General features: G+C 38.2%; 1 protein-coding gene across 3 annotated transcripts in view; it reads right to left on the minus strand.

Annotated features, from left to right (window-relative positions):
• LOC118208016 (major histocompatibility complex class I-related gene protein-like) overlaps positions 1-11,673 on the minus strand; it is a 33,248-nt gene that overhangs the window by 10,665 nt on the left and 10,910 nt on the right. For 2 of the 3 annotated variants that reach the window (XM_035382279.1, XM_035382275.1), the window contains exons 2-7: positions 10,525-10,587; positions 2,109-2,372; positions 1,299-1,565; positions 428-718; positions 139-255; positions 17-52 (exon numbers count right to left, since the gene is read on the minus strand). In XM_035382279.1, the coding sequence (XP_035238170.1) occupies positions 45-52; positions 139-255; positions 428-718; positions 1,299-1,565; positions 2,109-2,372; positions 10,525-10,585 (1,008 nt within the window). In that variant the 5' untranslated portion in view covers positions 10,586-10,587 and the 3' untranslated portion in view covers positions 17-44. The remainder of the gene's footprint in view (positions 1-16; positions 53-138; positions 256-427; positions 719-1,298; positions 1,566-2,108; positions 2,373-10,524; positions 10,588-11,673) is intronic. The other variant, XM_035382278.1, reaches the window with a different exon arrangement.

The following is an 11,673-nucleotide window of genomic DNA, read 5'->3' on the forward strand; positions in this document are numbered from 1 at the left end:
ATATTTAGACACTTACCTTTAGCAAGCAAGTATCCAAAGCAGGTCTAGATGCCTGTAAAAAGAGAAATTTATCAGGAAAACAATATTACACCCTTTCCCCATTCCACACATACCCATAAATACCGGTTATGCCCTCACCTCTGCGTCTCTTCTTATAGACGATAAACGCAAGGATGGCAAAGATCAGAACCAGAACCAGAACCGGCACTACAACCACAGAACTGATGACTGCAACATTAGCACCTTCACCTGATTCTGTAAAACAGTGCAATACATTGACAAAATCAGTAAGTAAATTGGTTAATGTTTATGGAAAGTAGCAGACTTTACAAATATGTACAAAACGCAATGTTCTTCCACCCTGTCCCAGACTCCACAATAATACAATAATGTGCTGCAGAACATGTACAGTATTTACGTGCATTACCCCAGTTGATGTCCAGCTTGTTGTCCAGAGCAAGGTGTGTGACAGAGCAGGTGTAACGGTGTTTCTCTCTCTCTATCTCCGAACTGATACTAAGGGTTCTCCTCGTCTGGTACGTCCCGTCTCCATTCGGTAACACCTCCCCCAAAATGAGCTCCTCGTCTGGAATGGGACGGTCGTCTCTCAGCATGGTCAGGTTGATGTGCCGGGGGTAGAAGCCAGTGGCCAGACAGCTCACCTTCACCACTCCAGTCTCCCTGCATGTCTTCTGGATTAGTCTGACTCTGGGCCGCTCTGAGGGGGGAAACAGTGCATCAGCCAGAGAAGTAGCTGTTATACAGGGACACAGGGAAGCTGAGATTCCTCACATGGGATGGAAATATACAAAAGTTAGTGAGAAAAATGACAGGTTATTGCTGTGATGGGGGCTTGACCTTATATAGCCGAATGCGGTGCTATCGAGTAAATATACCTTTCCTCACATCCACAGCACTGCAACATACAAAGACACTGAAGCCCAGAAAAGGTAGTTGCAATTTAGCCAGAAAATCATTTACATATGAAACATAACAAAAAATAAGAGAAAACAGCCTGGTCATACAAATCATTAAAACTATAAAGGGCAGGTCTGGGCCCTCCAGCAATAGGTCAGACCAAAGATCCTCCCTACCAAACCAATCAGAACTGCAACATATACTAAGGTAACAAAATAAGGTAAAATATATAGTTAAATGCACACCTATTGGGACACCATTTTACCATTTTTCTTGGCCACTGGAAATGTAACAGTACAGTAATTCCACACTGTACAGTATATCAGGGTGTAATGAACATGCGTTTTAGTCAGGTGTATGTTGAAGGTTATAATCCTTACCTTTTCTAAGAACAATGTTCTTTTCTTTCTCCAGATAGTACTTCAGTATTTGGATACATATAGGCTGATAAATATCTATAAACTGCATTCGAATAATCTCTGCTTCATTTGTGGTCCATTTAAGCTGTGGCCATAGAGGGTTGACTGTGCGATCATGCATGTCAAAATGTACCGCTTCTGTTCCATCATAAACATCCCACAGCATGACCGGACTGGGCTTGTCATTGTCCAGCACACATCCATTCAGCCTCTGATGAACATGAACTCCTTCAAAACAAAGAAAACATAAGAAGGCAAATAAGCCAGCAGTTTCAAGCATCAACCCACAGTATGTTCTAGACACACTTTGGCATAAAATAATAAGAATACATTTAGTCTAGTCTACTCACAAAACCAAAACTTTGAATACTGATTCACAGAAACAGTCTTAATGGCCTCTTACTGCTGGCTGTGTTAGTAATTGATTCTGTGAATGTACCCTACATTTAGGATATTTTTTTTACTGCAGATGATATAACTGGCTCACTTTACCAACTTGCATATGGGCTTCATCAACTATATTTGAGTTGTTTTGTCAAACAACCTTATCACAGATTCTAATTTTCTCCAAAAATTCACTTAGATCATAGGGTCATCCCATCTCTGAACAATCTTCTGAGTCAGCAAACAGGAAACTTATCAGTATGGCAAGCTGGCACGCTACAGACAAACCATGGCCCTTTTGTATAATAGTGTAATGACATTTAATGTAGTGTGGTCTTTTGAATGTGGACGGGGCCTGAACTGAACACCTGCCCGCACTCAGCTCACCTCCAGTGTGATTGGCGAAGAGCCTTACATGATGTGATGGATGTTTCATGTAATTGTAAATGCCTTCTACCGCAATGTTTGCACCTAGAAGCATAATATCTTCAACTCCCTTTGTGGAGCTTGGTCGACTTCGAGAGATAATTTTCTTGATGTTGCTGTCATAGTACAGCACCTGAAGATCATCCACAAATACCGAAACACTGAATTCTGGGAATTGGGTCTGCCCGTAAATAAGTGTTGCAAACGCCCAGATTGAGTGTGAACCTGTGGGGAAACAAACCAACATTCATTAGAAGAGTTGCTGAAATATATTTTAACAGTTAAACTATATACATGTATGTATATACATATAGTTCGTCTCTTCATCTTCTGGATATCAGATGATCCTGCTCCATACTACTGGCTGCAGCAAGGGGAAGTTGGGGGAGGGGAAGCAATGTCCCGGGGAAAGCGAGACGGAAATAAAGCCTATTTGAGGGTGCTTTCACACCAGGATCGTTTGGTCCGGACTTATTTGATGCCAGGGAAATTACGATTCCCCAATGCTGAAGCTATCTTTTCTGTAACATGTGTAATAGCTTATTAGACAATGCAAATGAAAATTTCTAGTCTCTGAAGTTAAGTAGACCTCATAAACAACACGTTTTCAATGTACAAAAATGCCAAGTTACTCACACATACAAGACATACACCATCTATAACTCATTCCTTCAGAATGCCAAAATCCAGGCCTGCCTTAAAAGTATTGATATCAAAATGATGCCAAGTTATGGTACTACAAACAATATAGGTTATCTTGCCTCACCGAAATTAAGTAAGATGTATTCCAAAGCAATGCTACCCAATATTTCCTCAATTCTTTCAAGTCACTTGGCCCTGTGTGCATAAGCATGCAGTACATGGACAGGCCAAACATATGTGTGGATAGCTTTCTCACAGTCAAGATTGATTGAATATATGTCCAATTTGTATTGGTATGTATGTATTTCAATGCCCAGCCTTTCTGTTGCGTGAATGATTGTATGTTTCTTGGTATAAATGTCTGTTCGTAAATGTGAATGTAACCTACTGTGAGGGAAATGTCCCCATGGGGATAAAGAAGTTCTCTATGTATGTACAATATGTATTTTACATGCAGTATTTATTGTACGTAGCAAATATACAAAAACTTGTACATTTACTCAAATTCAGTTCAGAAGCAAGTATAAACATATGTTTTCTGGACAAATATGCTTCCTGTACTTACTCACCAGTTTTTGTACATGAATTTCAATGTGTTCCATGAGGCAATTCGAAATATTTGACACTTTGATCTGACACAAAGTTTGCATGACATTGTAAAATGGTAAGATTACAAAACACAGGGCCAAGTGACTTGAAAGAATTGAGGAAATATTGGGTAGCATTGCTTATTTAATTTCGGTGAGGCAAGATAACCTATATTGTTTGTAGTACCGTAACTTGGCATCATTTTGATATCAATACTTTTAATGGCAGGCCTGAATTTTGGCAGTCTGAAGGAATGAGTTATAGACGGTGTATGTCTTATATGTGTGAGTAACTTGGCATTTTTGTACGTTGAAAACGTGTTTTTTATGAGATGGACATTTACTGCATACAGCCCTTCACTAAAATGATATGATGACAAAGATATCAAATAAACATGATAGAAAATTTGATAGAAAATGTTGTGGTTCAACTAAACAGTGTATTCCTCTCTACTGCTAGTATAGGTCAATGGATTGTGTATATCAGGCTCTGCTGCCTTCCCTGGACATGTTGTCTCAATGATATGGGGGTGTTTTGAAAACCTTGGAGCCTCCACTCTTCAGATATGGTGTCACTTATATAAGTGTCATAGAAAATGTGGCTGGGGTTTGAACATGCAGTACATAAGACAAATTTCATTCAATTAAATCCCAATTGCTTTCTGATAGCTCTGATAGCATAACTTATATCATGCTCTGCTGCCTCCCCCGAACATGTTGTCTGAATGATATGGGGGGTATTTAGAATACCACGAGGGGGTTGTGTTTGGACAGCAAATAACATTTGCAGTGAATGAGGGAGCAGGTGAGAGATCAAGTGAAAGAGAGGATGTGACAATGTTTTATGGAGTGCGTGAAGAAGGGCATAGTGGAGGTGGGAGAATTTTTAAAAATAAACCAACGGTCGAAGTTACATGGCGGAAGCAAACAAGCAGTCAAACACTGCAAATTTAAAGGGGGAAAAATGCACAAATTGGATATTTTTGAAATTGGAAATGCCATTCATGTAGTTAAAACAGAAAACAGCAGGGTTTTATTTAATAAAAAAATTTTGGACAGACGTGGCAAAAACTCTACAATGGCCCTACAAGCACCCCTGTGCATTAAGTCGAAGCATTAAACTATTACGTCAAATTTGGTTCAGCAATAAAGGGAACATAAAGACCTTAGTCTATTCAATGGAACAAAACACACAGAGTAAGACTCATTTTGAAGAGAGACAGACACAGATAATAAACTGTAATCATGATGCAAATGTTATCCAAAAAACAAAGGAAGTCAGAAATGAAAAGCAAAAACGAAAAATTATACCAAAACAATATGGGGAAGATTGGATTACAGAACTGTAATCAAGTGATTTATGCAAGAAACAAGCGGAAAGGTGACCGGTATAAAGTGGGAATGTACATATTCAGTGTTCTTGTTAATTCCAACACTCTTGAGGATATGCATGCAATAATATATGATGTTTGTGTTATTTTGGGTATCAGAGACCATCAGTGAACTTAAAACAAGAGTTATGAAAATAAGCAGCAGTGAGTATAAAGAGCTGAACTCCTCAACTGAACAATCCAATCTTATGTCCCTGCTTGACCACTCCGCTCTGTGGCAGCAGGGCGCCTTGTAACCACTCCCACCCGACCAAAGGGATCACAGAGCTTCTCCACCCTAGCTCCCCAGTGGTGGAACGAACTCCTCGTCCCTCTCCGAACCTCCTCCTCACTACCCATCTTCCGCCGTGGCCTGAAGACTCATCTCTTCAGACTATACCTAGACTAACCAGCACCACGCTGTATATTTCACTCTAAATCCCCCCCCCCCTCCTTTTTTCATGACACCTGTTACATGTTGCCCCATCCCAGCACTTTTCGGCAATTTGTATTTGTCCTAATACTGTAGCTTATTCTTCTGCCTAGTTGGCTTTGCAGAGGTTAGGTCTGAATAGTGTTCACTGTGTGAACTAAACTGTGTTCTTGGCTAGAAATAGCTGTACAAAATAAGTATGGTATCTTACTGAACCTGTGTTTAGTAGTTGTCTATGACCATGAAATGCACTTTTTGTATGTCGCTTTGGATAAAAGCGTCTGCCAAATAAATGTAATGTAATGTAATGTAACAAAACTTTGATGCATTACCTGATATGACAAAATCACCATTCTCTAAATACTTTGACAGTGTTCAGGCTGAGTCAAGAATAAACACTGAAAATATGGATTAAAATGGGAAAAATCATTGCTTTGGACCTATTCTATTGGATAAACTAATTGCAGACCTGCCAACCTGCACGTATTTTGTGTACCAACCACGCAAATCTTGGTCAAAATACGCAGGTACGAAATGCCAGCTGAAACTACGAACAAAAAAAAAAAAAAAAAAAACGTAACGCTGAATTGCTGAGGTTAAATGGGAAGTGGGGAGTAATAATCAAGCACAAAAATGTGACCGTAATGTTAACATATAAAACGGTAAAACATGTTCGGTAACTTTACGAGATGACGCATTTCAAGGGGTATATCATAATGAGATAAAGTTGTGTATCTAGTTAGCCGCAGTAGTAGCTCGCATGAGATTTAGCCTCGTCACGAGACGTGTGAATAACTGATTGAGTAATTTAGCTGCAGTAACTCAAACGCTACGGAGATTCCGTGTTCAAACTTTGAATCGCGCACGCTCTGTCGGAGCAACGTGACCATTGCAAAGGTGTTTGACTATAGAAAATAATCATGACGTCAGATGACGAGGATACTAATAAGGAGAGAGAGAGAGAGAGAGAGAGAGAGAGAGAGAGAGAAAGAGAGAGAGAGAGAGAGAGAGAGAGAGAGAGAGAGAGAGAGAGAGAGAGAGAGAGAGAGAGAGAGAGAGAGAGAGAGAGAGAGAGAGAGAGAGAGAGAGAGAGAGAGAGAGAGAGAAGCAGACCTACTAAAAAGAAACGAGTCCGTGCCCCCCAGAAGTTCCTCGCAAAATATCAGGAGCAATGGCCGTGCCTCCGCCCCTCAAAACTTCCGCACCATGCATTTTGCATATTGTGCAATTATGATTTTCACATTAGCCACCAAGGAGCTTCAGGTAATAATTTGGCTAAACCTCTAGTTAGCCAAATTCATAGATAATTTTTCAATTGAATACTATTTTTTTCATTAGGCCTATATGATGTGTACCTATAAAAGCTGATTCAATTATTTAATTATTAAATAAAAATGGAAATCATGCACAGAAACTTGGATTTTTTCATAATTGACAGTGTTTTACATCGCAACATAAGTTTTTTTTTTTTTACATTACAACATAAGTTTCTGTAAGTACTTGAAAATGAAAACATATGTTACAATATACAAACTAAATTATTTCCATTTTTATTAAATAAGTGAATGCAATTCACTTATGGTTATCAGTTTGTATAAACACCCATATCATAAAATGAAATAATAATATTTTAAAAAATTGTTTTAAGTAGGTGTACTCAAACTTTTGACTTGAAAGTATATCATAATATAGTCCAGTGCAGTGCAAGTGATATTTTAGAATCAGGTCAAATTATACAATTTTGCCTGATCACTTTAACAGTCAAAATTAGAATTATGAAGAAAGGCTTGTATGTGTGTTTGTGCGTGCAAAGCGAAGTGTTGAAAGCATGTGAACTGAGCGTTACACTGACTGGTAACGTTACACTGACTGACTGGTATTCAAAATATTTTCCTAAGGTTGGCAGGTCTGTAATTGCAATCTGGTCAGACCTGCTTTCAGGAAATTTGTCGCGGTTCTCAAGTTCATATGAAGACAAGACACCACATGTTAATAAAACCACTTCAATTTCAGAGGTCACATTAAAGAATACAAAAACATTATTCTTAAACTACAAAAAACACAGGCTTGATGAATGCATAGAGAAGCGATACAATTTGTATAGAGCCAGAGAGAAGGGGAATTCTGTGAGAAAATAAAAATAAAAACAAGAAAAAGGAGACATTTTTTTAAAGAGCCAGAAGAAGCCAGGGATAAAAAGAAAAAAGTCCCAAAACACCTTTGAAGGTCTTTCCAGAAGCCACCGCAGAAAAATAACAAAATGTTTTACCTCAATACGAGGACCAAAGAATTGGCAACATCTGATGCTTTACTTTCTGAAATATGCACGTTTTCTAATAAGTACTCAAACTGTTGGTTTAACTCCTCAATGCAAAGCTTCCTAAATCTTAAATCAATACAGTTCTGCTTGAAAACAATAGGTCCACAATACATGACAAGAATTCCACGGACATTTTCTGAAATGCTACGCCATGCTGTCCAAAACCCTGGTTATTCATTTTCACCAAATGAAATTCATCTTGTTTTGATGGAGCTAAATTCCTGCATTCAGTCACTGCCATTCAACAACTAAAATGACCCATTAGATTTAATTTATCCATTCATGGAATAGGTACATGAACTGAAATTAAATTCAGTACATATCTGCACTATGAATTAACCCAACAAGTTTTGCTTTTGTAAGTCACACAAAAAATGTCACTACAAAAATTCTGTTCACTGATTATTGTTATTGCTTAATGTTAAGGCCAGTTGTACTTTACATCATCCTGTTACAAGCCCAGGTGTCCAATACTGGTTGTTTCCTGCTATGAAATGTATCATGACTAATGACTATGTGTTTCATATTCTGAATTCATAAAGAGATTTTAATTCATTCAAGACTGTTTGACTTGTATGTGCACTTGTTAAAAACTGTCTGTATTCAACCGTACTAGCAGAAGATAGGAGTACACTATTTGCAGAGAAATTGCATGTTTAAACCCCAGCAACATATTCTATGACACTTATATGATATAACTGACACCATATCTGAAGAGTGGAGGGTCCAAGGTTTTCAAAACACCCCCATATCATTGAGACAACATGTCCAGGGGAGGCAGCAGAGCATGTTATCTGTAATAGTATTATAAAGCAATTGGGATTTAATTGAATGAAATGTGTCTTATGTATTGCATGTTCAAACCCCAGCCACATTTCCTATGACGCTTATTTGATATAAGTGACACCATATCTGAAGAGTGGAGGGTCCGAGGTTTTCAAAACACCCCCATATCATTGAGACAACATGTCCAGGGGAGGCAGCAGCGCATTATATATGTTATGCTATCAGAAAGCAATTGGGATTTAATTGAATGAAATTCGCCTATGTACTGCAGGCTTAGACCCCAGCCATGATATTCTGTGTGTGATGTTTTCACCTTTACAAACAAGTGTTAATACTGTCCTATTCTCCTTCCCATACTAGTGCAATATCCAGCCACATTTTCATATTTATTTCTTTTAAGTTGCATAGTTGATGTTACAAGGTAGCACAGAATGTTGAAGTAATGCATTTTAAATTACTCTAATTCGTCCCTTACCATTCAGTTAAACTTATGCGCTGATGTTGTATTGGATATTGCAATATAAATTAAAAGTAATGGGTGTATTTTATCTTTAATTCTCAATTTAAAATTTTGCATTGTCATTGTTAAAAATGTAGGGGGAAAAATAAAAAAAAGTAAGACATATTTGTTTGTAATTAATATCAGTGTTGTGAATAGTTTTACAACGTCTGTTCAAAATCGAAGTTGTTTTAATATTGTACAAATAGAAAACGAATAGTTCATATTTTAGAACAACTGCAGTCCGATTTTTGCTTAATTAATTTCATTTTGCTGAACGTAATAGTGGTTTTATCGTTGGACTTCTTATTTTGAAATTTTCAGACCCGCGCGAAAGTCCTTACTGTCGCTAGCTTCACACTGCTCTCGTTTACCATAAGCCGCGTTTCCACAAAAAGTACTTTTAGTCCCAGGAAGTACTTTTCAAGGAACTAAAAGGTTCCTTCAGCCCATGGTTGTCTGCGTTTCCACCGCGGTCTAAAGTCCCGCGAAGATTAGGCAAATTAGCCCACTGACGTATGCAAAAGCGACGTTGTGGTCGGTCCATCTGTCCTATGATTTCTTCTGTAACCCCATACTACCACCGAAGTAACCTACATTATTTTCTAATAACCGGGACAGCCTGGAGGGGTTTATTCCACTTATATACAACGGGTTACCAACAATGATTATATATGGTTACTTTTGTATTTATTTTTTTTATCGATTTAATCACCTGGAATTGAAATATTCTTCTGCAGCCGTTTGGGCATATTTTACCGTTGTCAAGCAAAACTGTCGTTGGTAGTTGAGCTTGGACCGTTGTTATGCAACAAATAGGATATAACAGGCCAATAGTCAGATTGTAACTGTTTTATATATCCTCTCAAACACATTTATTATGTTTTTATGCGAACATTCGCTTTCATGTCTTGACATCCGAAGCGACAGAATGCATTCATGTTTATATGTATAACTGGCAACAACAGCAGAAAACATGCACACGTTGTAAACAATTTGCTGTTTGATTACTTTCTCATCGTCAATTCCATATAAGCTAATCGCAAAATGACAAGAATAGAACGAAAACTCGGACTTGCGTGAAAATTTAAATTAGTAGTGGTACAGCCACCGTTTGCTTTCCTTCGAAGTTACTGCTAGCAGCGAAGTGTGCCCTCCAGATGCGAACCATGCACCATAAATTAGTACATAGTCTTCCTGGTCTTTTTGTGGAATTGAAGAATGGCAGAGTAAAATTACGGCAGTCTGAAAAGACTAAAGGGACGATTACTAGAATTAACCTGTTATTTTACCCTGACAAAAAGTGCGGAAGGTGATTTCCAGTTTGCTTTTACTGTATCACCAATGTGAATTACGCAGAACTACCGCATACCTCACATAACTGTATCAAACGTTTTGAGTCAATTACAGACAACAGAACCCTCTTCACAGCTCTTTGAGGAAGTATAGGCTTAACACGCCTTCTACACTTTACGAATCCTAAGTTCACGAATCGGTTCGATTTTACAGTAGAAAGAATTACGTTGCTAAGTATAAAGTTTTTTTATACATAAGACATTCACATGAAAACAAGTAACGTAGGCTAATTACAAATTCGCTAAACCAATCCGTTGCCATCAACTGGAATGCTGGTTTACCCGCACAAAAATCCACGGCTGTCAAGTGCGTGGTTTGCTTTCAACCAAACTGGTGATTTATTCAAACCGTCATAAATCAATGACTATAGGCTAAATATGTTACCTGTGTTGACAACAGTTACTGTCGCCTGTAAAAGAAAAAGAAGCGCAGTTATTCGTTCCATAACTTCTTAAAACCCCAACACTCCAAACTTCCCGGCTGCGTTCGGATCCGAGTTTAATACTTCTTCCTGATGTTTCATGGCCACACCTTAAGAGCTTTTCTCTCCCACCTCATTTCCTCCACCACCCACAAACAATTCGTCGCTGCGGTCACGCCAACTGCACCTGCATGATCGGACCAGCTATCCGCATTTAAATTTTGTGCGCGGTCTACATTACTGTAAATCACTTTACGGTAAATCTAAAGTTACTACTTGCTGTCCGCACTTAAAAATTGTGTGCGCAGTCGACAATACTCTTTTACAGTAAATCTCTATGTGGCGCGAATCTACTGCAGATCAAGTTACGACTTGCGCTTTCAATAAGCCAATAAACAAATACTCCAGAATGCAGTATTAAATTATCTACAATGGAGTATCTCCAAAATGACAATTACATATTAAAATAAAAATTCCATAAAATAATCAAATCAAATAGTTAAACTCAACTACATATCTGAAGTCCCAGGTAGTCATGAAAAAGTGTTTTCACAGTAGGAATCTGGATTCATGGGATGGTAAAATCCTCCAATATGTTCATTCTATTTTATACATACCACTTTTTAAAATTCAATGAAATTATGAAATCAAACCATTTTCTGCAAAGTCCAAAATATTCTTGAAGACCTTCCCAGGTATTCATGTACTGAATTTTATGCATTTTCACTGTAGCAATTTGGAATTATGGGATGGCACAAGATCCCAAGAAAACTTTCGTTATGTCGAGATCACCAGGTAAATAGGGCCTCCGTGAATTAAAATTTAGAGAGAGGTGGTGGCGCAGTGTGCAAGGGAAGAAAAGAGAAAAAACTGCGTGAAGACGCAGCAGCAGTGTTCTGGTATTCTTGTTGAATGTAAGAAGCTATAGCTAAGTGGTCCTGTGTAAATTGGAGTAATACCCTATCCATACCTTTCCCAGGGAATAAACCAGTCAGAGGACAAATCCTTGTCAGCTGGCTGTTTCGAGATATCCGCTCACTCTACAGAAACACTGCAAAGACAAAGCGCTTACACAGCCTTACAATTCTACTGAATGATAGGAGTGGAATATT

This window comes from Anguilla anguilla, chromosome 11 (genome assembly GCF_013347855.1).
Source record: "Anguilla anguilla isolate fAngAng1 chromosome 11, fAngAng1.pri, whole genome shotgun sequence".
Taxonomy (NCBI): domain Eukaryota; kingdom Metazoa; phylum Chordata; class Actinopteri; order Anguilliformes; family Anguillidae; genus Anguilla; species Anguilla anguilla.